General features: G+C 44.1%; 3 protein-coding genes across 19 annotated transcripts in view; 1 reads left to right on the top strand and 2 right to left on the bottom strand.

Annotated features, from left to right (window-relative positions):
* Positions 1 to 8,157, bottom strand: part of XRCC5 (X-ray repair cross complementing 5) — an 81,300-nt gene extending 73,143 nt beyond the window's left edge. For 2 of the 10 annotated variants that reach the window (XM_081578206.1, XM_081578205.1), the window contains exons 1-5: positions 8,060 to 8,157; positions 5,128 to 5,241; positions 2,087 to 2,270; positions 1,063 to 1,111; positions 410 to 532 (exon numbers count right to left, since the gene is read on the bottom strand). In XM_081578206.1, the coding sequence (XP_081434332.1) occupies positions 410 to 532; positions 1,063 to 1,111; positions 2,087 to 2,270; positions 5,128 to 5,241; positions 8,060 to 8,080 (491 nt within the window). In that variant the 5' untranslated portion in view covers positions 8,081 to 8,157. Of the gene's footprint in view, positions 1 to 409; positions 533 to 1,062; positions 1,318 to 1,407; positions 2,271 to 5,127; positions 5,242 to 6,957; positions 7,114 to 7,685 lie in introns of those variants that run through there. The other 8 variants (XM_081578212.1, XM_081578211.1, XM_081578207.1 and 5 more) reach the window with 7 other exon arrangements.
* Positions 8,158 to 12,947: 4,790 nt separating this feature from the next.
* TMEM169 (transmembrane protein 169) lies at positions 12,948 to 26,367 on the bottom strand. Of its 2 annotated transcripts, XM_081575115.1 has the most exons (5): positions 26,284 to 26,367; positions 17,059 to 17,455; positions 14,720 to 15,321; positions 13,964 to 14,054; positions 12,948 to 13,202 (listed from the first exon to the last, which is right to left on the bottom strand). In XM_081575115.1, the coding sequence occupies exons 2-4, from the start codon at positions 17,327 to 17,329 to the stop codon at positions 14,001 to 14,003; spliced, it is 927 nt and encodes a 308-aa protein (XP_081431241.1). In that variant the 5' UTR covers positions 17,330 to 17,455; positions 26,284 to 26,367; the 3' UTR covers positions 12,948 to 13,202; positions 13,964 to 14,000. The 2 variants fall into 2 exon arrangements, with proteins under 2 accessions (XP_081431241.1, XP_081431242.1); XM_081575116.1 differs by lacking the exons at positions 12,948 to 13,202; positions 13,964 to 14,054 and having other exon boundaries at positions 14,171 to 15,321.
* Positions 26,368 to 26,528: 161 nt separating this feature from the next.
* The window catches only part of PECR (peroxisomal trans-2-enoyl-CoA reductase), a 40,753-nt gene continuing 39,663 nt past the window's right edge, over positions 26,529 to 27,618 (top strand). For all 7 annotated transcript variants that reach the window (XR_014079096.1, XR_014079097.1, XR_014079095.1 and 4 more), the window contains exon 1: positions 26,529 to 26,686. Coding sequence is in view for 3 of the 7 variants with exons in the window: in XM_081578203.1 (XP_081434329.1) it covers positions 26,563 to 26,686 (124 nt within the window). In the remaining 4 variants the exon portion in view is untranslated. The remainder of the gene's footprint in view (positions 26,687 to 27,618) is intronic.

The following is a 27,618-nucleotide window of genomic DNA, read 5'->3' as shown; positions in this document are numbered from 1 at the left end:
CATCTACTGTCTTTAAGACACAGTTCTCTATGACATTTAAGAGAAGACACTACCAATCTGGTTAACTGTTGGGTAAAGTCTTCTATGCAGGCAGGGGATGAACTGAATGATCTTAATAGATTTCTCTAATTCCTCCGTTCTTTGAGTCTAAGAACAGCACAAGCAAACATCTGCTATAGAGCTAAATTTCCATGTTTCACTGTGACTTTCATCCCTTTATCATCAAATCTCAGAAGAGTTACTGGAAAACAGAGAGTAATCAATGAGTGCTGGCTGAAGTTATTGATGTGGCAGATTCTGACTCAAGAGCAGAGAGGACTCCTGAGAACCAAGTGCTCTATGAAGGGGTCCTATCACTGCTTCATGAGGGCACAAGAGCTGTTCACAATTATTATTCGTATGGTCTTACAAGAACTGCAGGGAGATGCCAGATTTCTTCAGGTTATAAATTATAATATCCAGCTGATCTCTGCTGAACGGGCTGCTGAGGTCAGTGAACACTTCAATATGCCTCTTCTCAAACTTCTTTCCTCTAGAAGACAGTCAGCACATTAACAAATCATGCTTCTGAATCATTTCCTACAAATTCAAATGTACTTGGTCACTGAGCAAAAAAAGGGTAAGGAATCAATTAACTCCAGTTTAACAGTGTGATTACACTCAAGAAGTCCACGTGCTGTTGATGCTCAGCTAAGTTCTTACTAAACACATAATCAACCCAGTTGTGACTCACACTTTAAACGTCTTAGGCAAAATTTCTGAGCATTATGGAAATATAAGGTCTCTGATTTCCGAACTTTAACTACCTCAGTTGAAGGTGTGGTCACTATGATAAAAAAGGATCCCCTTCCAGCCTTCAGAAGGTAGAATATAAACAAGGAACTCTCCCGGCTTCCCTGGTGGCTCAGAAGGTAAAGAATCCACCTGCAATGTAGGAGACCTGGGTTCAATCCCTGGATTTGCAGGGTACTACAACTACAACCGTGCAAAGGTTCATTTTCCAAACAGTCTGATTTCACACTAAGAAGTTCATTTCCAACTCTCTTCAGCTGAGATACTTACACAGTTTCTTTTTGAATCAAATCCATGCAGACGATGAGGGCATCCAGGACTCAGCCGGTTAAGGGCAGAAGATAACACCAAACAGTCCCTTTATCTCCCCACAATGCAACTTTTCCCCAGTGAGACCCAGTGCTGGAAACTGTGGACACTGGGCTGACTGTGTGATGATTTTAAAGTTCTTGCCCAAGTGCCCTTCTTCCAAGTTTATTTCACTAACGTATATCCATGTATATATTAAAAATCAAAGTAGACTCCCTAAAACATATAACCAGGAAAAATGAAGTAAGCCGAAAGGTAATCTCACATATTCCACTCATTTAACGAAAAACTATGATGCCATTTTACCGAATCTAGAACTCATCTTCTGTGATTACAGCCCATTCTTACACATGAAGTGAGCCATAATGTAGCATCTGTAAGTCACTCCCAGCACAGCAGCATCTCCCAGTGACCAGAGATGGCACCACTGTTTAAAAAAATTAGAGGAACTGCTTAAAATCAGGACACTTGTGGAAGAAATTGTTAAGTCTCACAGTTGGGGCATCAGTCTGATTTTTGGCATACAAATATCCTCTATGCAGGAAGGCTAGGAGAACGCTAATGCTTTACCCTTTGTAGCATTACATCCACACATTTCTAACTATTGCCACCACCATGGCTTCTGCACACGGTCAACACACACACACCCTTCTGCTACTTCCCATCCTCTCAGTGTCACTAGGGCAGAGAAGGAGCAGGTGACTGGAGGCCTTGAAGTCCAGGCACCAAACCCAACCTTTCAATGTGTAATTAAAAGTCCACCCACCCAACCAATTAATGGGCTTGGAGTGCACCCACCCAACCAATTAATGTGTAACTAATTTCACATTAAGTCCTAATGCGCATTACATCCATGATGTCCTCAGCGCCAAAAATGTCCATATACTCAGAGAAAGGACTCTTAAAGAACCTCACTGAACTAGATGACAATTCCCCAGATTAAAGGAAATTTCTTCCGAGTCTTCTCTGGCTAAAAAAAGGATACAGTCAGCTTGTTGAGAACCTGGTTGGATTTTGCTTTCAATGTCCTCCAGCAGGTCAAAATCCGGGAGCATCAGGTGTCTGTGCACGGTGATGTTCTGATACTGATCCTCACCAGCAAGGGCGTTTTCAGTGCCATTGGTACCAAAAAGGACTAACGCAACTTCATCTTTGCTCTCAGCAAACACCTAGAGAAGTACGTGAGAAGGCTGCAAATCATACGATACCACCTGCAAGCCATTAGATAGTTAACCTTCTGGGAGCAAGACAACCATATTTCCCCTTGGCAGGCCCCTGGGGCTGTTGGCAACAACTGGATACTGGGATAACTGGCCCCTGGGATTGATGGGCAACAACAATTCCTAGGTTCTAAGCGGATTTCTTCATTGACTAAAGGTCCCATCCTTTCAGCACACTTTGTGGTGGAGGAATGGGTGGGCACTAACTGCTTTTGATGAATTTCTTTGATGTGCTTCCACCCAAATCAGACTCTCATTCTCGGTGAAAACTAATTACAGATGATTTGAAAAGATTTTAGTCTGTCTTTCTGGAATGACTATCCCTGGTTGACATTTTCCAGAGATTAAAAGAAAATTACTGGTTTATGTTCTACATCCCAGCAATTTCACCTGTAGGTATATTATACTGTAGAGAAGCCCTTGCACATGTACGCCAGGAGACAAGGGACAAGAAAGTTCAAGTTCACTTCAGCACTGTATTTATAACAGGGCAAAACTGAAAACTAACAATCAACTGAAGAATGCAAAAACACACTGCAAAATATATATACAATGGAATATTACACCCTAGTTTAAAAAAAATGAATTTGTTCAGTGTTTACTAACATGAATAAATCTCAAAAAATGTAAGGTTGAGAAAAAGTAACTTGTGGAACTATATGTACTGCATAATCTCATTACATATACTTTTGAGAGCTTCATACAATACTAAATATTATTTACAAATACACTTAGATCCAAAGTATAAAATATGCACAGTAATAACTATGAAAATTCTGAGGAAAGGAGGGGAGGAAGAGGAAAGAAAAGTGTTGGGAGGGGACACACAGGAGGCCTTAAACTAACATTCTTTTAAGGAAGAAAAGAAAAAAATCAAACAAATAGTATATAACTTTAGGGCTATATAGCTCTAGACAATGGGAAAACAGCTTTCCATTATATCATTCTCTGTTATCTGCTTCTTTTATGAAGCAATTCATAATGAAATAAAAAAAACAAGAAATAGTATGACACCAAAGGCAGACCTGATCCTGCCTACTCATTAACATAAGCCATTAGTAAGAAAAATGTGGCATGGGTAAAGGATGGGATTCTGTCATTCTTCATCTCTCTCTGCTCTGTTAAACTCCCCAGTCTGTTAACAATTCCAGCTGCAACCCGCCGGTTGTACATGGAGGGAAGGTCCCAGCTGCTGGGGTTCAAATATTTCCAGCACACCCATGGGCCAGGCCAGTGAGAGTTCTAGCTGTAACCCACACAAGTATTCATCTTGAGGCAAGGTATTCTTGCTTGACAACGAACCTCAGTCAGGAGAGGGGAGGAAAATTGCATGCAGCATGGGAGTGGCACCAGGTTTTGTCTCCTGGCCTTCCAGATTCACTTCAACTCCCATGCAAGGGGCAGAGCCAAAAATAATAACCAGAAGCACTGTTACTCTTTAAAAACTATACATATATATATATATATATATGCACACACACTACACAGGGGCACAACAGCGCTACTTAAATATCACCAACACAAATTACTATAACCAAGAATGGGGTTAGGAGCATTCTTGTCTTCTTTAAGACATTAGGTTAGGGCTTCAGGTTATCAGAATTTGTAAAAACTCTAGGATGACAGGTGGGAGGTACTAGTTCCAAGCGGAAAAGGCAACAACACCCAGAAGCAGCACAGAGGTGTCCGGGGGAGCAGTGGATGAAGCAGAGCGTCATGGACTTAGCAAAAGCAGCAGTCAGACCAGGTAGAAAGGGCAGAAATGAATAACCGTAGTAATAATAACAAAAACATATACAGTGTTTACAACACGCCAAGTACTGTTCTAAGCACTTTATTCTTAGAGGTACTATTATTTTCCCCTATTTGACACATGGGACGCTGAGGCACCGCGTAGAGTCTTCAAAGTGGCCTCCATCCATTCCTTCTCTCTCTGTACTTAGAGGCTACTCTTGAAAACAACAGGGGAGTCTAATTCCCGCCCCCTTCTCCCCCACTGAATGTGAGCTAGCTAAGTGACCTAACAGAAGGCAGTGGAAATGACTTTCTGGGACTTAGAGAGCTAGGTCATAAAAAGTCACATAAGCAGGTCTCTTAGAATAGCCAGTCTTGGATATTCAGAACCAACTGCTATACTGAGCATCCCAAGCTATAGGAGAGGCCAACGTGTCAGGGTTCTGGAGGACAGTGCCAACTAAGCACACAGCCACCAGAAGGCAACACTAGCAGCCGTAGGAGTGAGCCATCCCGGATGGATGTGTACGGCCCCCCTGAACCGTGGGATGACTCAGCCCCAGCCACTGCTGAGTGCACCCACACAAGAGGCCTCAGAGAGAACCACCCAACTCAGACACCCAGTTATCTCACAAAATCGCAGGGGATGATTTTTTTTAATTGTCATTTAAGACATTAAGTTTGGGGAGGGTAGTTTGTAACCAGGAAAAGGTAAATGGAATAGGCACAGAGTAGTTGAAAGACTTATTCAAGATAGCAAGGTTAGTAAGGGACATGGCAGAGCAAGGATTCAAACCCAGGTCATCTGGCTACAGCGGTTAAACGTTGAAACATTACACTGCCTCTTGTTGCGGAAAAGCTGCAATATCCAGTGGAGGAGCCAAAACGAGAAAAGAAAAAATATCAGGTTCTAATGGAAGCTGGACTTGCACGTATGTATAAGAATAACTCCTTGGATTACCCCAAACACTGAGGGTGGACAACATAAAGAAGCGGGCATCTTGCATTACTAAGTTGAAGCCATAGACAGTTAAACCATGAGTTACAAGCTCAAGACCATTCTGAATCTTACCTGTCGCTGCACAAACATGGTCATCACCTTCTTTGCTAGGTCAAATGGGGATTCTTCACCAGGAAAGGAGTTACTCATGGCAAAGCCCACATCCATACACAGCACCACTGCTGCCTAGAAACGAAGTCCCAGAGAGTGTGTGAGAAAATATTAATGGTCATTAAAACAAGAAAACAAAGGACATGTCCTTTCTTATTTCACTCAGATATTCAGGGCATGCATGATAAAGGGAGGGGCGTTGTTCAACGCAGAGAATGGATGTAAGACATATAAATTTTTACTGTGGAGAAACTTTAAATAGTCCTGCTATTTCCGAAAACTACAAAGTATTTTACCTGCCAGGACAGGAGCATGCTCCAGGTAGCTGCTGCTCTTTTGGCCTGAGCCTGAGCATAAACCCATGGGGAGCAGAGCTGAAAACAACCTGCAGGCAAGAGTTAAGTCCAGCCCAGCTCAGCCCCAAATCCATCAAACCAAAAAATTCAACTGATCTGCAGACCCACGGCATGAGGACAGATGCTTTTGTTGCAAGCCACTAATTTGGAGTATAGTTTGTTATAAAGCATTTTTGTGGCAATGGGTGACTGTCACAATCTGTATGTGCTAAAATGATATACTCCAATAATTTGAATCAGTTTGTAAAACTGAGAATCTAAAATGAAGATTAAGACACCAAATCTATTCTAGTAGGGGATACAGACACATGAATGATACCAGCGCAATATTCCATGGCCGAGGTATGCAGTGGGCACTAGGAGAGCACATAGGAGGGGCATCTACCCAAGACTGGTGGAAGTGACAGAGGACAGGTAAGGAAGCGGAAAGACTGTCTGGATATGATCCTTGGGTGAACTAACGAACGAGTAGGAGTTAGTCCTGTGAACAAGGGGAGTTTAAGGGAGAGGAAACCAAATAAAGAAAGACTCTAGTCATTGGCTAGTAATCATGCATATTGGGGACTAAGGAAATAGGGCAAACATAAACTGAAAGTAAAACAGATACATGTAAAGACCTATATTTGGCATCCAAAATTTAACTGAATTGGGTTGGAGGAGACCTAAACAAACAGCAACTCACAATTTCAGGGTGGATTGTAAAATGTCACCAGTATGGCATGGCTACAGTAGTAGATTCCCCATACCTACCCTATTCCACCCTCTAAAATATTTTTGGTCCTAAATGGTATGGTAAAAAATATTTTCAATGTTGTAGTAAATTCATGGAAGGAAAAGACAGGTTTAATGGTTTTTTTTTAAAAAAAAGACTAGATTAGCAATCTGGAGACCTGGAATCAGTCCCATCTTTTTTACCAAATAGCTACATTCTCAGGCTTGTCACTTAACTTCACTGCTAATCCATGGAGGCAGGAAGCAGTTGTTGGACTAAGCAGACTAAATGAGATCTAAAGTCTTTTCCAGAGTTAACATTTTCTGACATTGACTGACAGTCTCATCTGTGCTTTGTACTGATTTGACCTCATTTGACAAACTGTGAGCAGTTCTGATCATCATATCTTGTAAGACTAATTACAACTGAACATGAATAAGCAGCTGAAAGGAATAAAGGAGGTAAGAGGCATATGTTTGTAACATTTTAATCAGTATTTCCCTACGGGGAGGTGAGGGCACTAGGGACCCCCTGCTCCAACTCCTATCTTATCTGTATACCAGTTGCCTAATAAAGGGCCTAGTTCTTGAGATTATAGATGGATGGAAGAATGAACAACTCCTCCGAACACACCTACCTCTAGTGATCCCTCAGAGACAAGTACCACTTTCTGCCTATACTGAAAACACTATTTAAAAAAATTCATCACCATACGTTATTAACCTGGGTCACTGAGAATCATCGATTCCTAGCAACAGAAATATCCTCCACAGCTCTGAGAGCAGAAAGTTTGTGTTCAAATCCGGATTCTCCTGTTTATGGACTGGGTGACCTTGGTGCTAATCACTTTCTTTAAGCTTTGCTTTTCTCAGCTGTAAAGGAGAAAAAACGTTTCAACTCCTGGGCTTGTTGTGAAGATTAAATAAGACAGGAATAAAGCCTTTAGATCAGTGCTTCATCAGAGTAAGCTTTCAATAAATGCAAAATATTTGATATTCGATTACTATAGAGGTTAATGATAGAACGCAGGAGGAGAAGGGGACGACAGAGGATGAGATGGCTGGACGGCATCACCGACTCGATGGACATGAGTTTGGGTAAACTCTGGGAGTTGGTGATGGACAGGGAGGCCTGGCGTGCTGCGATTCATGGGGTCGCAAAGAGTCGGACACGACTGAGCGACTGAACTGAACTGAATAAAAGAACGGAGCTTCCCAGGTGGCTCAGAGATCTCTGGGTCGGTTAGATCCTCTGGAGACGGAAATGGCAACTGACTCCAGCATTTTTGCCTGGGAAATCCCAGGGAAGCCTGACGGGCTACAGTCCATGGGGTTGCAAAAGAGTCAGACGCGGTTTAGCGACTAAACAACAATAAGGATGTTTTACATTTCAAATTATTTCATTTGCGATCCCTCTCTGATGTTTTACGAGTCTGTGGGATTGGCGCTTACCATAGCTAACGTCCATCCTCACAGATTTTTAAAAACCAGATTCAGAAGTAATGGAGGAGTTGGAGGCAGGCTGGAGATGGAGAGGTACCGAGGGGAGGTCGGAGTGGGATGGGGACAGGATGTGGACAGGTGGAGACAAAGTGAGCACGGAAGGACTGAGGAGCGGCGGGGGTGGGGAGTGGGCGAGGCTTAAATTCCCTTTTTTCAGACTCCAAATGCCCAGTTTTTCTCACAGCGCATCGCTCGATTGGCCCAACACCGGGAACTCCCCTCCTCACTCCTTGGCACCGCCGTGATCCCATGATTCCTGCTTCCGAACCACCTTTTCCGGACCCCAGGCACAGACATAGGCCCAAGCCTACTTATCTTTCTACCTTATTCCCCGACCGCGCCATGCTGCTGCCCCACAAGCGCCTCGGCCGCCTCTTCCGAGCAGGAACCTGCGGCGCGGAAACTCAGTTCCGCCGGACTCGGAGCTGGATTGGCTGGAGTGTTGCAGGAAAAGCCGCTTCCCGCGGAGCCTGAAGGGGGCGGGGAAATTGTGCGTCGATGCTCTGAGCATGCGCGGATTCACTGCCTTTGTCCCCTGGTTAAGGAACCGTGGACCGAGGAATGTGGTAGGCTATTCAGTCCATGGGGTCGCAAAGAGTCGGACACGACTGAGCGACTTCACTTTCACTTTCACTTTAAGGAACTTGGGGAAATCAGTCGTGAATATTCATTGGAAGGACTGATGTTGAAACTCCAATACTTTGGCCACCTGATGCGAAGAACTGACTCATTGGCAAAGACCCTGATGCTGGGAAAGATATAAGGCGGGAGGAGAAGGGGACGACAGAGGATAAGATGGTTGGATGGCATCACCGACTCAATGGACATGAGTTTGAGTAAGCTCCGGGAATTGGTGATGGACAGGAAAGCCTGGTGTGCTGCAGTCCATGGGATCGCAAAGAGTCAGACACGACTGAGCGACTGAACTGAACTGAAGGAACTTTGTGGTCTTCGAACTTACCAAATTTCTAGAATTAGGTAAATAGGAATCTCTTCTCTGAAAGAGTCACTCTCCTTTTCTCACATTGAGAATAACACAGCGTTTTATGTCAGAGATCTCCTTGAGCATGAATCCAGAAAGACAGTTGACTTCCCTAAAATTCTGTTTCTTTTTACAAGAAGGATAACGAAAGACAGCAGATGCAATGACCTTAGAACCAATTCCTGAAGGAAAAGTAGTTTTCCAGGCAATCAAAAGTGGAAACAGCATTCTTTCTTGAAGAGGAGGTGGGATGTATATAGGCCTGGAGGCATGAACAGCATCTGCTAAGCATCTCCCAATACTTCAGAGTATCCCTGGGCTTCACCGGTGGCGCTAGTGGTAGAGAACCTGTCTGCCAGTGCAGGAGATATGAGTGGCAGGTTCAGTCCCTGGGTGGGAAAGATCCCCTGAAGGAGGGCATTGCAACCCACTTCAGTATTCTTGCTTGGAGAATCCCATGGACAGAGGAGTCTGACGGGCTCAGCCCGTATAGTCGCAAAAACTCCACCGGACTGAAGTGACTTAGCACATACCTAGTTTGGAAAGGGGGAAGTGAAGTTTAATTCAAGAAGAAGAATCTAGGGAGATGTTCTAGAAGTGGCAGCTGTCAATTACGGTGCCTGACAATCTCCTCACCCCCTTTCAAAGGAAACTGTCCAGCCTGCAGCCCCTTTGAGGGAGGCAGGCCCAAGTAGCACAGAAAAGGCTATTTTCTGTACCAAATGGCCCACAAGCTGAAGGCTGATTGGACAAACGATCTGGCAACTTGCAAGTGTCTGCCAACCTAGAACATTAAGTCCAATCAGCTTCTTGAAAATCAGACCTAAGAAAAGCAGACGTGAAGCTGGAAAGATGTGGGGAGGCCATGAGGAGGGAGGGATCTTGAAGTAACACAAATTACAAACACACTGAAGCCAGGAGAGTCAGATACTTTCAGACTGTGCTTCTAGAGTCCAGGAAGTTCACCTAGATATTGATTCAAGGAGTTCTTTTAAGGCTGAAATATTATTTTTAAAGTATTTTTTGTATGACAGTTAAATAATTACCGGTGACTCACCATGGTGAAGGAAATCTCCATGCTCTATGTCCATGATTTTATCTTTGTGTGTAGCCTCTATTTCCTTCTCTTTTTTCTCATTAGTATTAGAGAGATACGGACCAGTCATATCCATCAAGCTCCACCCAAATTGCAAATTATGAGCAAATAAGTCAAATAATTGTTATTTTAATCCAGTTAAGTTTTACCTGTTACACAACAAGAGATAACTGAAACAATAGAGATATTTTAAACTCTTGCTGTAGTGTAGACTAAGCTTCCCTTTGGAGTAGTTAACAAAGGCAAGTAAAAAATTTTAATTTGAAATTACAATTTAAGTTGCTGAAATGTATTTGAGTTTGATATTGTTCTGATATTGCTCTGATGAACTACATAAGTGATGGATTTACAAACATTATACAAAGTTAAAATGTGCAGGTTTTGTGTTCTGACAGAGGTGTAATGATGTTTATATGGGCAATTGGAAAAAGTAGTTTAAGATCTTAACAAAGTACAGATATGAAATAAGTTTATATCCCAGAAAGATGTGAGCGGTGATGTACCATGTTGATGTGATTTTTAAATGCCATTAAAAAGACATAAAATGCTTGTTAAAAATGATTAAAGAAGACAATGCCAGTGATACAGATTTTAACACTTTTTGAAGCAGATTCAAAGAACCACAAAATAGGACAAAGGCAGGAAACTTCTATAGGATAGATAATAACCAACAAGGAAGAGAAAAATAGAAAATATCTAATTAGCTGTTGGCCACATAGTAAGCCTTGTTTGGAATGAGAAGGAACAAGGAAATAAGTATAGAGCCCAGAGTTGGCTTGCTGTCTGGGAGTCGGCTGACTACACACACAGTTGGCCCACCATATCCATGAGTTGAGCAACCACAGGTTCAACCAACTGCGGATCAAGTTCAACCCCTGGTTTGTTGAATTCAGTGATGCAGAATCCAGATGTAAAGAACCAACTCTACTACCATTTTTATAAGGGACTTGAGCATCCACGGAATTTGGTCTCCCCAGAGGTCCTAGATTCAATCCCCCACTGATGCTAGGGACAATTGTACTGCATTTCTGGTCAAGCAGAGCATTTAAAGGGATACAAAAGTGATCTAAATTTTGGTTTGCTGATGTGGCACCTAGGCAGGAGTGGATCCATCTTGGGGCTAGAAAGTATTTCAACAAGCTTATGTTAGTAACTAAAGAGGAGGAAATTTCTGATTTTGGCCACTAATCTTTTACAACACTGTAAAACTTAAGCCCTGGATGGCCCTCAATGATGCAATGAATCAAGTCATCTAAAATTAATTCTTTTAAAGATTTAGAACCTTCTTTCATTGGAAACCATGGATAATCATAACCCAAAGAGATTTTGTTCCCCCTGGACTTGAACTGAAATGGCTTGGGGGACTTCCTGGTGGTCCAGTGTTAAAACTCCACACTTCCACAACCTAGATGTCCATCGGCAGACGAATGGATAAGAAAGCTGTGGTACGTATACACAATGGAATATTATTCAGCCATTAAAAGGAATGCATTTGAATCAGTTCTAATGAGGTGGATGAAACTGGAGCCTATTATACAGAGTGAAGTAAGTCAGAAGGAAAAACACCAATACAGTATATTAATGCATATATATGGAATTTAGAAAGATGGTAACAATGACCCTATATGTAAGACAGCAAGAGACACATGTAAAGAACAGACTTTTGAACTCTGTGGGAGAAGGCGAGGGTGGGATGATTTGAGAGAATAGCATTGAAACATGTATAACATCATATGTGAAAGAGATCGTCAGTCCAAGTTCTATGCATGAGACAGGGTACTCAGGGCTGGTGTCCTGGGATGACCCTGAGGGATGGGATGGGGAGGGAGGGGGGAGGGGGGTTCAGGACTGGGAACACATGTACACCCATGGCTGATTCACGTGAATGTATGGCAAAAACCACCACAATAATGTAAAGTAATTAGCCTCCAATTAAAATAAATAAAAACAAAACAAACTCTGCGCTTCCAATGCAGGGGGCACAGTTCGATTCCTGGTCAGGGAACTAAAATCCCATATGCTGCGTGCCTCCCCTCCCCCCCAAAAAACTTGGCAACATTGGTATTATTATACTGGATCAAATACGGTTTACCCATCTCAGTATACTATGCCTGCAAAGCAACTGGAAAGCATAGTCCTCCTTCCTGATATTTACCAAAAAGATTATGTAACTATGAGCTAACAGAATGTTCAAATATGGCATTTAACTCTCTAGTTTCTCCTCGAAAATTCTCTAGGCATTTGCTGACAGTTGAGATGAGATTGCTTTGGGTCTGTTTGGTGAAGTTTTCCTTCCTCTAGTTTAGACTTTTCCATCTCTCTCTCAGAGCCCTTTTGAAATGATTTTATGAACCTATGGGGTCCACTAGCTGGCAAGCTCAACTAGGGCGAGGGCTACATCTACTTCATCTAGGTATCCCTTGTTCCTTATCCTAACCCCACCCTCCTCCATCCCGCAGGGACATCTTACCTTTGTCCTAATCGAGACTGCTTTGTGCCTTGCCCACTGGTTTCCTTAACCTCTGAAAATAAAAAATGTGACAAATAAAGCTGCAACTTCCTAATGTAGGCTTAGGTAAATCTGTGATCTGTGGGAAGAGTCCACTGAAACGGAAGCCTCACAAATCGGTGGTCCGTGGGAAGAGTCAAGATGTTAAGGACCCATATTAAGACCATTACACACCTATAAAACAGTCGCCATGCTCTCTTTTTCTGAAAACTGTAGTGTTCAAAGCAATGTTGGAGAGACTCAAAGTGAGTAAACGTTAATGAGATTTTATTTTTGTCTTCATTTCAATTGTTTATATCTCTGCAAAAGCACCAGACAGCACCAAAGTTATCTTCAAAAATGTTGGACAGAGTTGGGTTTTTTCAAACTAATGACAGTTATTTTTAAAAGGGTGGGTTTCCCTCTGAAGGTGGAATTCAGCACCATGCATTAGGCAAATGTCCCTGGCCTTCTGTGGCACAGTGTTACCTGACCCATTGGGTTTGATTCACAGTTCTTTCAACAGCTTCTTCGTGAAACATGAACACGGACACCAGCTCTTCTTGTAGGGACCCAAACTTTAAAAATCTGCATGACCTCATAGGATTTGATTTTTTTTGAAATTAGAAAGGGATCCCTCAGGAATTTTTTTAAGTTCAGAATTTATTAGTCTGGATTCATCTGGTTTACACCCACAGTGGCCACGAAGACCCAAGCTTCTCAGCAAAGATGGTATTTGTTGATGAACTCCAGAAAGTTCTGAGTGAGTGAGGCTCTGAGTGAGGTTTGGACAAACCATCCCAAGCTGGGTCTTCCCAGGTGGTTCAGTGGTAAAGAATCCGCCTGCCAGTGCAGGAGACACAGAAGCCATAGGTTCAGTCCCTGGGTCAGGAAGATCTCCTGGAGAAGGAAATGGCAATTTGCTCCAGTACTCTTGCCTGGAAAATCCCATGGACGGAGGAGCCTGGTGGGCTACAGTCCATAGGGTCGTAGAGTTGGACATGACTGAGCACACACGCACATCCAAAGCTGATTCCATCTTCTTTTTGCTTAGGGTTACTGACCCTGCTGGGGGTTGGTGGGGGCGGGGGGCAGGGGGGGAAGTCTGACAGATGCAATGCCTCTCTTCACAGTCCTTCTTCTGTACATTACATTAAATATCACCACCCAGTCCATCTTCACTACCTGGAAAAAAGCTATGCTACTATGATATAATTTGTACATGATATAATTGTACTCAGCTATCCACTCTTCCTTTTGAAAACACCTGAAACCATGTGGCATTATAGATATTTAATTGCAACACATGAGTTGCTAGTATCTGTGTGGTTTATGCATAGTGTATGTAGCTAGTATCTATGTATAAGTTCTCTGTATAAGATTTAGGCTTAAATAAATAAATAAATACATAAATAGAACTATTTTCACAGTTTGGGATCTGAATGTATCTCAATAATTACTGTAGGCCAGAGACTCTTCCTTGCCTACCAAAGTACCCATTCTTTTCTTGTCTCTTAAATTAGCAGAATCCAAATATTTAGAATACAGCTGCCCAGTCAAAAGACTACATTTTCCAGCCTCTTTTGCTCATGAGGTCATGTGACTAAGGCCTGGCCAACGAGATAGAAGTGTTGAGAGGGACTCCTGGGAAACCTCCTTACCTTAGGAGAGTGTATGTGCTCTTCTCTGCCCTGTCCTCTATTCTGTCTGAAACATGGATGGGACGACTGGAGATGTAGTCAGTGCTGGGTGCTGAGGATAAAGGCGATTAGGGCTGGGAAATAAAAAGAAAGCCTGGAACTCTGATGACCTCATCAGTTTCCCTGATGGTCTGCCTCCAGACTTCTTCTGTACAGGAAAGAACAGACTTTTGTCTTGTTTAAACTACTGATATTTGGACTTCAATTATATTTAAGATATAAATCAAAATCTAAGTGATACACACAAATTCTTACATTCTGCTATACTGTAGCAGCCCTGCTTCTTATATATTTCACTCCATCACTATCTATTATCTTATTAGTGGATTTGGTCTTCCCTGAGCCTCCTTATTCTCCCTGTCACATACTCACCTGGGTTCCAGGCACCAGGAATACCTTCAAGCTCCTGAACTGTTGTACACCTGAACTCCCTTGTCTCAGATAAAGGGTTATCTTAGGGTAAGGAACAAAGAAGAGTTTATCCATTGGATGGACTATTTGGGCACAAATTGCTTTTCCATTTCCTGCCCTCCTGGAAACCAACAAGATGGTAGGACAGATAAGTGTGGGCTAAAATTTTCCAGAAGAACAGTGTATGGTGGGGAGAGGAGAAATAATTTAAACAAGGAGTACTGTGGAATTGGAAGATGATAAACAGGCTACTGAGACCAGAGAATGAAGTAAGTCATTGGGAGTTTAGACAGTGGATGTTTCTACCTCCTGGGTGGCATCCTTGTTGGACAGATTGCCTGAGATATTGTCTGATTCAAGCAACTCCACAATGCTATAGGGAGAACAGTCTTCCAGACCCAGCTTACTGCACAGCCAACCACAGAAGCCTTTCTCCATGTCCCGGGCAGCTTGCCACCAGGCTTCCCAGGACCATGAGAGCTGGACCACAGCCGCGTAGAGGCCCAGGGAAGAGGCCATGGCCATGATGAGCACTGGATAGAAGAGGATGAGGCAGGGGCAACATGAGATCTTGTGCCAGAAGGTCCTCTCCTCGTTGTACACCAGAAAGATGTTGTACCAAGTGATGGTGCCATAGTAGAAAGAGACCACAAAGGAGAGGAGGAAAACCACAGGCAGGCAGACCAGCGTCCAGAGGACCACGTGTGGCCCACGGTCTGCTCCCAGCTGGCAGGCCTTTCCGCCTCCAGGCGCCGTTTCCCTTGACGATGCCTTGGGCTTGGTGAGTTCCTGCAGTTCCTTCTCTGTCAGTGTGACATGGATGTCTACCATCTGCCCCTTTTTCTTTCCTCGGGTGATGGTCCCAGTTAATGTGACATAGCGGCTGTCCACGGGCACGTTCCACACACCTGCAGGGCATAAAGAGGAGAAAGTCAAGATCAGAAGAACAGACATTTCATCAGAGTGTTGTCTCCTGAGACTGGAGCCGAGTATAAGAAGGTCCTTTATTCTGGTCCCTGACACCATACGAAGTCAGTGATTTCACAGCAGATTCAATGAGTCTCCCTTGAGGGAAGGATTAGTATTCCAGTGATCAACTCTCCTGTCAGGGCTCTGCTAAGACGGTGAAGCAGGTTAAGTTTGTTTTTTATTGTCTCTACTTCTCTGGGCTTCTATCATGTCTGCGATATGGAAGGGAGTGAGAACTCTACCACAGATACTTCTTCAGTGTGATTGTACTTCTGGTTTGTAAGTGCTGTGAAAATACTGTTTCTGAGTATCAGCTACTGTGGGTGAAGGTGGCACCATGTATGTGTGTTACACTGATGGGCAGCCCACTCCTCTTCTTTCCTCATTCCTACCTCCATGCTTCTCTGAGAGAGGCCTCTTCACAAACTGGTCGACATCCCAGCCTTCATATCCAAGTTCTGTACACACACAGGCACTATACAGACACACATGCACACTGCATACACATTGCCCAGCACAGAGGCACCACCAGCAGCATCACTCCCACCCCCACCAAACAGCCACTCTTTGGCGGGCCTGGGAGTGAGGCTGCAGGTAGTGAAAGTAAAGCCTGCAGCAAAGCCCATGGGCCTTAGTATGTGAAGGCTTTTGGCTTGGCAGCTCCCTGAGGCCCTGTGGACTTCTAGCTCCTGGCTGGAAGAAGGACAGGATGGGACCACCTCAAGAGCAAATGCCCCTTCCTCTGAGAGGCTGTGCGGTCTAGCCCTCTACCCTCTTCCCTCACTTGGTCACCTTCCTTCCTATCACAGAGGTTTACTGTCTTGGTGAACCTGCACCACTATTATCTTTTATTATCTTTTGAAATTATCTTTTGTTTGCTGAGTTGTTTGCTGTCTGTCTTCCCCTGACTAGAAGGTAAATGGCATGAGAGCAGTGACATGGCTCATCTCAGTCACCGTGGGCATATGTCTGGGGATGACCCATATACGCAAATAGATCTACCACGTCCGTCTACTGCTGCATAGTGACACTTAATATAGACGTCCTGCAGTTTCCTTAGCAGCAACAAACATTTTTATACCTGCTTCCTTATGCACATGGGCATGTGGTAGATAACTGAGAATTTCTAGGACGTAAGCTATGCATACTTTGAATTTAATAGATATTGACATATGTCCCTAAAGCAGATACCTTTTCCACATGAGGTATATGAGAGTATATCCATTTCCTCACATTGATGTTAATATCTTTTACCTAATTTTTTTGCCATCCATATAGGAAGTGAATATTATATAGTGAAGGAATATTATAACTCATGATGTTATAATTCACGTTTTCCTGATTATTATGAATGTCAACTATTCTTGTTTCTTTATCTTACATGTATTAAATACTTAGCTTGGTTGGCTTATATTACTAATTTTTGTGTATAAATTGGTCTCTTCTATTATACTAGGAGTTTCAAAAAAGTAGAGTTCTCCTCCATATTACCTAGAAGAGAACCACAATAAATGCTCAGTAAATATTGTCGACTTGCTGGATGAAGACTTCAACATCGTGAGAAGAAATGTATCAGTAAGAAGTAGGTCAGTGATTGAATGCCTGTCTGTCTTCTGAAGGATCCTCACTAGGCCTCCTCCCTGTGGCTTTAAGCAGGTGACCCCAGAGAGACTCACCATCATCCATAGGATAGTCTAGGAAATCATCTCCCTCCTCCTCTTTAGGCTGATCTCCACCTTCTGATTCCCCAGGCTCCTCATCCAGTGTCTCACTCTCTGACCGGTAGATGATGATAGATTCTGGGCGGGACTCTTTCTTCTTCTTTTTCCTGCGCCCCATGGTGGATTCCCCATCAAGGACCAGAGCAGCTGCCATGGCTTTCCTCAGGTAGCCGTGGTGGGGGCTTGGGAGCTGACTCTGGCCTTCCACCAGTGCTGGCTCTTCCATCCTCGTCTTCAAATCTAGCTGTTCCTTGGCAAGAGTCTAATCTGCCAGAGCAGACTCATGACCCACACATCACAGAGCTTCTCCCAGGATGCAGCTAATGCAAAGGCGTTCCAGTGATGAGTTGCACTTAAAAGACAGGGAAACAAACTCATCAACAGGGAATGAATAGGGTGAGATGGAGAGGGTATAGGAAATGGTCCTCAACTTGGCAGACACCTTCCCCTCTGTTTATTTCTCACAACACTTTGTTTGGAGAGTAATATGGACATACGTTTACAAGAATGAATCGTGAATAAAATTTTATTTGTGTTGCCATATTTTGTGGAGAAGGAAATGGCAACCCACTCCAGTATTCTTGCCTAGAGAATCCTGTGGACAGAGGAGCTTGGTGGGCTGCTGTCCATAGGGTCGCATAGAGTTGGACACGACTGAAGTGACTTAGCATGCATGCATGTGTTGGAAAAGGAAATGGCAACCCACTCCAGTATTCTTGCCTGGAGAATCCCAAGGACGGAGGAGCCTGGTGGGCTGCCATCTATGGGGTCGCACAGAGTCGGACACAACTGAAGCGACTTAGCAGCAGCAGCAGCCACATTTTGAGTTGCATGTATTATGTAAAACCCATCAATCTAGCTGGGGGATGCCAAGTATAAAGAAGTTGAGTGAGGAAGCCTTACAGACAGGTTAAGAACCATTCTTCCTCACACCATAGATGGAGATTCCTATGGCTGGGACTAGCATTCCAGGCTTCTGGCTATTAGGTCAGACATTACAACTATACTCAAATAGTTGAATGCAACTTTGAGCAAGTAGTGCCACTCAACACTGGGACCACTTCACCAACCATGCCTTCCCTGGTATTCTATAAAGGACACTTGTCGCCTGGTTTCTTGTTAGCCCAGGATCCCAGAATTGCTGGGATCTGTTCTAGCACCTTTTGGGAGACCAGTGGAAAGAATGCACACATTTCACTCTTAACACTTTCTCTCCTCTTCTATTCTTCAGGTAAAAAGAAGTGGGAGAGAGGAGAGTCTATACAACATCTTTTAAAGAAACAACAGATCGGCCTGTGTTCTTGGTACATGAGTCATAAAGGGGAAAGGAATGTTTTGAGTGCTATTGCTAAAGAGGTGCCAATTAGCAAGTATCCAGCTGCTGCTGCTGCTAAGTCACTTCAGTCGTGTCCGACTCTGTGCGACCCTATAGACGGCAGCCCACCAGGCTCCCCCGTCCCTGGGATTCTCCAGGCAAGAATACTGGAGTGGGTAGTATCCAGCTAGTGGCATTTAAACAAGTAGCTGCTTGTATGCTTCTTAACAAAATTGTTATTATATGAGGTTGGTGCAAAAGTAATTGAGGTTCAAAAGTAACTGCGGTTGACTTATGCAGGAGGTGTAAGAGACCCGGGTTTGATCCCTGGGTCAGGAAGATCCCCTGGAGAAAGGAATGGTGACCCACTCCAAGATTCTTGCCTGGAAAATTCCATGGACAGAGGAGTCTGGCAGGTTACAGTCCATGGGATCACAAAGAGTCGGACTTGACTGAGCGACTATCACTTTCACCTTTTTTGCACCAACCACACTTTTTAACTTCTATTACTTTTGCACCAACAACAATCACTATTGCACCAACCTCAATTAATTTTGCATCAACTGCAATTACTATTACTTTTCTACCAATCGCAATAACTTTTGAATTGCAATTAGTTTTGCACCAACCACAATTACTTTTGCATTTCAATCACTTTTGCACCAACCACAATTACTTTTGCAACCTAATATTATGGAAAGTTTCAAATATGTAAAAGGAGAAAATTTTTATTAGGGAAAGTAGCAAACCTTTACAGAAGCAAAGAGAATAATTTGAATGAACCCTCACTGTACCTCTCACCCAATTTCAACAATAATCAAAATACCAGTAGCCAATTTTGTTTCATTTCCTCATATTATTTAAAAGCAAACATTAGACATCATTTCAGGAGTCATCGCAGACGGGGTTCCTTGGGTCAGGAAGATCCCCAGGAGTAGGAAATGGCAACTCGCTCCATTATTCTTGCCTGGAAGATTCCATGGACTGAGGAGCCTGGCGGACTACAGTCCACGGGGGCACAAAGAGTCAGATAACGACTGAGCAACTGAACACACACACACATACGATATTGTGATTATCTTTTTTCAAAAAGAGAGCCCTTATATGTAAGAGATATATGGTGATCTGTTGGATCATCGAAAAAGCAAGAGAGTTCCAGAAAAACGTCTACGTCTGCTTTATTGACTATGTTAAAGCCTTTGACTTGTGTGGATCACAATAAACTGTGGAAAATTCTTAAAGAGATGGGAATACCAGACTACCTGACCTGCCTCCTGAGAAACCTGTATGCAGGTCAAGAAGCAATAGTTAGAACTGGACATGGAACAACAGACTGGTTCCAAATCAGGAAAGGAGTACATCAAGGCTGTATATCATCACCCTGCTTATTTAACTTATATGCAGAGTACATCATGTGAAATACTGGGCTGGATGACGCAAAAGCTGGAATCAAGATTACAGGGAAAAATATCAATAACCTTAGATATGCAGATGACACCATCCTTACGGTTAAAGCAAAGAAGAACTAAAGAGCCTCTTGATGAAAGTGAAAGAAGAGAGTGAAAAAGTTGGCTTAAAACTCAACATTCAGAAAACTAAGATCATGGCATCCAGTCCCATCACTTCATGGCAAATAGAAGGAGGGACAATGGAAACAGTGACAGACTTTATTTTTGGGGGCTCCAAAATCACTGCAGATAGTGACTGCAGCCATGAAATTAAAAGACACTTGCTCTTTGGAAGAAAAGCTATGACCAACCTAGATAGCATATTAAAAAGCAGAGACATTACTTTGCCAACAAAGGTCCACATAGTCAAAGCTATGGCTTTTCCAGTAGTCATGTATGGATGTGAGAGTTGGACTATTAAGAAAGCTGAACGCCGAAGAACTGATGATGCTTTTGCACTATGGTGTTGGAGAAGACTCTTGAGAGTCCCTTGGACTGCAAGGAGATCCAACCAGTCAATCCTAAGGGAAATCAGTCCTGAATATTCATTGGAAGGATTGATGCTGATGCTGAAACTCTAATACTTTGGTCACCTGATTCGAAGAACTGACTCATTTGAAAAGACCCTGATGCTGGGAAAGATTGAAGGTGGGAGGAGAAGGGGACGACAGAGGATTAGATGGTTGGATGGCATCACCAACTTGATGGACATGAGTTTGAGTAAGCTCCGGGAGTTGGTGATGGACAGGGAGGCCTGGCGTGCTGCAGTCCATAGGGTCGCAAAGAGTCGGACACGACTGAGCGACTGAACTGAACTGAAGAGATAAAGCAGCAAAAAAAATACTCTTTTTCCAAGGTTTTAAACAATAGAATTAAGAGAAGAGACAGGACTTTGCTCTTTTTCCTGCATGGTAGGCTTCACCCATCCACCACCACCCCTAGTCCGAAGATTATGAACGAATGTGATACTGCAGACTGTTAACCTCAACCCACCATGAGCTCTGAATCCTCAGTCATTCTGAGGTAGGGGGAATAGGTTTTAAAGCATATACTATTCAAACTCTGGAACTTAATGCGTAAACTACTGATATTAAGCCATCTTTGAAAGAAATTCTCCAAATAATTCTTAAATGCATCGACAACTTTTTCCCATCTTCACTGTTACCACTGTGGTCTACGAGGCCATCATCTCTTACTATGGTTCTAAAAATGCTCCTTATCTTCTGGCTTCTATTCTTGCTGTCTTGCAATCAATTCTCCACTTAGCAGTTAGAAAGGCCTTTTAAAAACATACATAAAATCAGGCTAAAAAAAAAAAAAAAAAATCAGGCTATTTTCTGTTTAAAATCCTCCAGTGACTTCCCATTGGTATAAAACGAAATTTAAACTTGTCCTGTGGCCTAAAGACCTGTGGATCTGGCCCCTCCCTGTCCAGCCATCCTAGCCTACACCATCTCCTTCACATATACCTCCAATGCTTCAATTACTCTAGCTGCCTACGTACTCCTCCAGAGTTTTATTAAAAGAAAACCAATAGCTCTGAAGCAGTCAGTAAACACCCAAAGACTCACAAGACCACAAAATGAACTTATCTACCTGGGTATAGTGCCTTTGTAGGTCTGGGTCATCAGCACAAATCTGGTCATTACTCCCATCCAATCAATCAGTCACTTGGTCACTAACCCCACCTCCACAGTGGGGTTCATGGACTGGTGCTTCATGGACTTCTTACCATTGGGCATGATTTTCCTGGAGTCTGTTTATAATTCTTTGCTGCCAGGTAGTCACTGAAGCAGACCTGATCCAGTGCTTTCTCTAAACCCATCCAAATCCTCAGCAGAACTTCTGGACTTGGTGGGTGGGAGAGGCCAGGAAGCTTTGAAGTCTCTGCTCTTAGATTAATTGCATGGAAGCAGGTAACATACATGGATGAAGTGTGGCTGGAAAAAGCTAATAAGTGCCAATGATACCAAGCCTTAGCATCTGGACACAAGGAGTGGTGGGGGCTATGGAAAATATAAGAGCTCAGGTCTCATCTGAAATAGGAAGTTACTGTTCTCTTCTTCCCACCAAGCCCAGTATTCAGCCAACTGTTTTCACAGACAAATTCAGGTCCATTTAGTTGGAGTTGTCTGAAATTGCATGTGGAAGTTTATGATTTTAATTGTTGCAATTAGTCTAAATTTAAATAAATTACCATGAGGACAAACAACCAAAACAAATCATAAACAAGCTGCCATTTTGCCATCTCTGATTTATAAAGCTTCCAAATTAGGGTGCTCTGCTCCACTGGTTTAATTAAGTACAATCAGGAATTGACTTTTTGCACCTTCATTGAAATTAACACATCTTCTTTCTCCAAGGAACCTGAACTGGGGCCAGGTGGGTAAAGTATCATCATTTTCAAGTTCACTTACGACTATTCCTTGTTGGAAAAGATCCTGATGCTGGGAAAGACTGAAGGCAAAAGAAGAGGGCAGTAAAAGATGAGATGGTTGGATAGCATCACCAATTCAATGGACATGAACTTGGGCAAACTCCAGGAGATAGTGAGGGACAGGGAGACCTGGCATGCTGCAATCCATGGGATGGCAAAGAGTCAGACACGACTTAGCAACTGAACAACAACAAAAACAACAGTGAACTGTGCCTTGCTCCAGCCCTGCTGTTCTTCCAGTTCTTTTCTTATTTGTGGATCTGTCACTCAGAGACGTATGTGTCATCTGTCTGGGGTGACCAAACTCTTTGGTTAGCATCTTGGTTTAACACCATTAGATGTACTAGGCCAACTAAGAGATGAAATGTTTGCCATTTCACCACTGAAAATGACGAGTAGACTCTCTCAGAGAGACACTCTCATAAATGTAAAAATGGAAGGAAATTTGGTTCAGACGAGTGTCAAGTGATTGGAAAATGATGGAGAAGCAACTTAGAATGCGCAGTCTCCCACCTGTTGCTGTGATTGGCTGTGAGCACAGTTAGGCTATAGCCTTTTCCTTTGCGGTCCTGTGAGGAGCATTATTCTTGTCTCCTGATCCTGAAAGGCTTTCTCATTGAGGCTAATTCATCACCTGAGGAGCATCTGACTGTCTATAGAGGAAATAGCTCCTGGTAATGAAGCTAGTTGGTTATAAGCAGCTTGAGCATCTTTTTACTGTAAGAGCTATAAAATATGATCTTTACTGTCTGATCTTTCATTTGCTTATTGTTTTACTTCTTATGGCACACATGCCCCTTCCATCCTCAACTCCCAACCTATCCTAAAACATAAACTCTCTCAAGTCAGCACACCTAACCGTCTTGTCCACTGTACTGTATCCTTCATGCCTAGAACAGTATCTGGCACATGAAAGGTGCTCAGTAAATATTGGCTGAATATTGTGAACTGGCTTCCCTGGTGGCTCAGATGGTAAAGAATCTGCCTGCAATGCAGGACACCCAGGTTCGATCCCTGGGTTGGGAAGACCGCCTGGAGAAGGAAATGGATACCCACTCCAGTATTCTTGCCTGGAGAATTCCATAGACAGAGGAGCCTGGGGGCTACAGTCCATGGAGTCACAAAGAGTCAGACGTGACCTGAGCAACTAACACATTTTAAGAATCTTACTTATATAAGTTGGCTCTGGGCTGCTTTTACATCAAGGCAGTCCCCACTGATATTCCTTCAGCACTGAGATTCTGTCTCAGTGTTGAGAATCCCACAGGCCCCTGTCAGTCTGAGCCAGCAGCTGCTTTGTGGAGGGGAGAAAATGAAGATACTAGGCAGATGGGGGGTGGGGGTGGGAAGATGGGTGAGCAGCAAGAGAATCTCAGAAGATGAACGGAGGGAGTGCTAATGGGCTATGACAAAGCAGGAGGGTGGGAGGATCATGGCCATGGTGATGCCTTTTTCCCCAGGACAAAGGGGGCAGTGATGCAGAGCACCAGGCGGTCTTTGATTCAGCCAAAGGAGCAGTCATTGCAGCAGGGCGTGGATGCCCTGAGAAAAGAGGGCTCAATCCAGAGTCCGAATTAAAATCTGGAAACAAAGAGCCTCCCAAAGGCAGAGCTGTTGCTGGGTCTCCAGGCCTGTTGGGGGTTTGCGGACATTCAAACACTGACTGAGGTCAGAGGTAGGGGCAGAGAGGACAGGTCTTTTTCTTTTTAAACTTCCCAAAGTGAAATGTATCTAGAAACACTTGATCATGGAACAAAGGAATTATTTTTATGTGTTTTTAGTTTATTTATTTTTGCTACTTTCTTTTTTAAAGCCCCCAGTTTGAGTTCCCCATACAGCAAATTCCCATTGGCTATCTATTTTACATATGGTAGTGTGAGTTTCCATGTTACTCTCTAGAACAGGTCTTTTTAACAAAAGATCTCTCAAAAAGATTATCCACATCTCCCTAAATCACAGGCTCTCTTTGGACTGTGAAAAAGAGCTTTCTGTCTGCTCATAGTGCAACTTCCTTGAGCTGGCAAAATGGCTTCTGGTCATCCTCAGCAAGCAAAACTGGCTTGAAGCCTGTCCAGTCACCTTTTCACTGGAGGACCACAGAATGCCTCTCTGAGGCCACTGAGCCACCACACACACACACAGTGGCTGCAGTACAGCCAGGTCCATGCGGAACCACCCTGGCGGAGCTCCGTGAATCCACAAGTCCAGACCAGGTCACAAACCACATTTAATCACATCTTCAATCAAAGTATCATTGAAAGAAATTTAAAGTGCTCCTTCCTCCCGAGAAAGAAGGCCTCAAATTTTCTGGAATAAGAAACCTCTCAGAACTGAAAGATGACCAGTAGAAGTGATCCCTTCATAAATGAGCAAATGAGAAGCGGAAGAGGTATCTTCCCTTCTTTAAGGAGCATAGCTTGGAATCTGTCAGCAACAAAGAGAGAGAGTAAGTTCTTCTCAAAAGAGGTCAGAGGAAGGCAGGGGGATGGAGGAACAGGGAGGAAGTGATGTCTGATTCCACTCTCAACCAGATCCATTTTCAATTCACTCTGAATAATTCAGTGGTGGACCCAACAAAAGAATGATGGCATTTGTTTGCTTTTACATTACTTTAATACCTTGCAGGGGGAAATACAGTATTCTTGTTAGGGGAACCACTGACTGAAACTGCCCACCCTGGCTAGGCACAATAGTAACCACTTGCATGAGTTACCTTACAACAGGAGGTGCTGGTAAGAACATGGAACTAACAAGCTACTGCCCACCAGAAAAATTGGGGAAAGGTCAAAAGGAGAAAGGAGATGCCAGTCAACATGTCTTACCAACCTCCAAGATTCCTTCTTGCTGGAATCCATCTTGGCTGAGTGATGCGCAAGCCACCAGGAAGGACCCTGAACCAGAATGACTAGCCAGAGACAACCCAGAAACTAACCCTGTTACCATAAAACCCAAGACTAAGAGCCACTTGGCAGAGCAGTTCTCCTGGGTTCCCTTACTCTGCAGCTACCCCCACCCCCATGCCCAGATGTCCCCTACCAATAAAGTCTCTTGCTTTGTCAGCATGTGTGTCTCCCTGGACAATACTTTTGTGAGTGTTAGACAAAGTGTCCACTCTGAAGCCCTGGAGGGTCTCCCTTCCTACAGACTTAGAAACAGCATCCTTCATGGACGATTAGGATCACAGCACCTGTCATAGTCCCTAGATCTGCCACTTTCTTAGGCAAAGTCTCCTGAGGCTAGTGTAATTGCACTCTAGTGGGTAGACAGCACAAAGCAAGATGGAGAATTTGAATAGCGCATCACTGTTAATGGGCACCAAAATGCGGATGAGAACTCTCCCCCACCCTCAATAGGCGGGCTCCCATGCATAAGAAATAAACTAGAGGGTAGGATCTCAAACACACACCTACAGACGCCTTCTTGCAGGAAGCATACACCTTTCAAAAAAAAAAAAGATCCTCTTTTGGACTCATCAATATTATGCAGCCCAGCTGAAATAGATCAAACCTCAAATCAAACCTCAAAGAGTCCTTCTTCCCTTCATTCCTGGGTGAAGAGAGGTAGATAAGGTGGAGGTGGGGTTGTGTCTTCTAAAAATCATTTATTATCTTGGTCTCTGGGTAATTACAATTGTATTCCGCCCCCTCCCTCTTTTGTTCCCATCCCTTTCGGAGGATGAAGCAGGATTTTCTCCCCCTCGGCTAAGGCTGTCCCGTTCCTTTCCAGCCAGCTGCACAAAGCAGCTGGAGCCAGAGCATCGCTCTCGACACCAGGCCCTCCGCGGGAGGGCGGAGCAAGGCTCCCGAGCTGCAGCCTCCTTTCCCAGATGCACTGGAGATTTAATTTTAATTAAAACCGTGAGAGGTATACCACTGAGGATTAAATTTTTCAAAATAGAGCGCAGCGCCACTTTTTGTCTTCTCCCCTTCCCCAACAGCATCGAAATAAAACACACACACACAAGAAATAAGAAGTCTCACCTACACGTGCTGGGGACCCAGGCAGACGGAGAGCGCTGAGCGCCAGGATGCAGCCGCTGGTGAACGGTTCTGCACTGGAGGGACGGAGAGCCGCTGCGGCGGGCGTGCCAGGTTGGGGACGGGGGTGGGGCGGGGTGACGGAGAGGGGCGGGGCGACAGAGAGGGGCGGGGCGACGCGGGCCACCGAGCGTGGTCGGGGCGGGGCCCTGGAGGTCACGTGGGCGTGACCTCGGTGGTTTAAGCTTGCCCTGCTCTCGATCACTCAAACGGCTTACAGCCATGAATTCTCGGGTTAAGGGCAAAAGCTGCTTAGCAGCAGGCTTGCTGCAGCACCAGGTGGCCATCGTCACCGGTGGAGGCACGGGCATCGGGAAGGCCATCGTGAACGAGCTCCTGCATCTGGGTGCGTGAGCAGGTCCCTGGGCTAGGGTATCCAGAGGGAGGGGTCCTCAGAGGCTGGTTTAACCTGGGGTGGGGGCGGGGGGTGTCGGGAGCCAGCGGGTGGTACGCTCGCTGGCTTAGGAGAGCGTGGAGTTGCAAAGCAAAGGAAGTGTAGCTGTGGGTGAAATTAGAACTGCGAGCCAGAGTGGGGAGAGGAGAGTTCTTTCTAAAAAGTTGTGGACAAGCGTTGGATGATGAACCACTATTTGTAAACTAAAGGGAAAATTTCGAGCCAAAGATACAGTGCCAGAGGTGGGGATTAACGAAAGCTTCTGGAAGCTTGCTATGGAATTAATTATGAAACCATTATCATTCGGTTCAGTTCAGTCTCTCAGTCGTGTCCAACTCCTTGCGACCCCATGAACCCTAGCACGCCAGGCCTCCCTGTCCATCACTCCCGGAGTCCACCCAAACCCACGTCCATTAAGTCGGTGATGCCATCCAACCATCTCATCCTCTGTCGTCCCCTTCTTCTCCTGCCCTCAATCTTTCCCAGCATCAGGATCTTTTCCAATGAGTCAGCTCTTCGCATGAGGTGGCCAAAGTATTGGGGTTTCAGCTTCAACATCAGTCCTTCCAATGAACACCCAGGACTGATCTCCTTTAGGATGGACTGGTTGGATCTCCTTGCAGTCCAAGGGACTCTCAAGAGTCTTCTCCAACACCCCAGTTCAAAACCATCAATTCGTCGGCGCTCAGCTTTCTTTATAGTCCAACTCTCACATCCATACATGACCACTGGAAAAATCATAGCCTTGGTTAGACTGACCTTTGTTGGCAAAGTAATGTCTCTGCTTTTTAATATGCTATCTAGGTTGGTCATAACTTTCCTTCAATATGTAATTATGGAATCGTTATGGTCAATTATTCATATGATATTGGTTATGTATTTTG

The sequence above is a fragment of the Giraffa tippelskirchi genome, chromosome 3, assembly GCF_054371585.1.
Source record: "Giraffa tippelskirchi isolate mGirTip1 chromosome 3, T2T-mGirTip1v1.2.pri, whole genome shotgun sequence".
Lineage (NCBI taxonomy): Eukaryota > Metazoa > Chordata > Mammalia > Artiodactyla > Giraffidae > Giraffa > Giraffa tippelskirchi.
The sequence above is the reverse complement of the archived record's forward strand: the minus strand, read 5'-3'. Positions and strand labels throughout refer to the sequence as shown.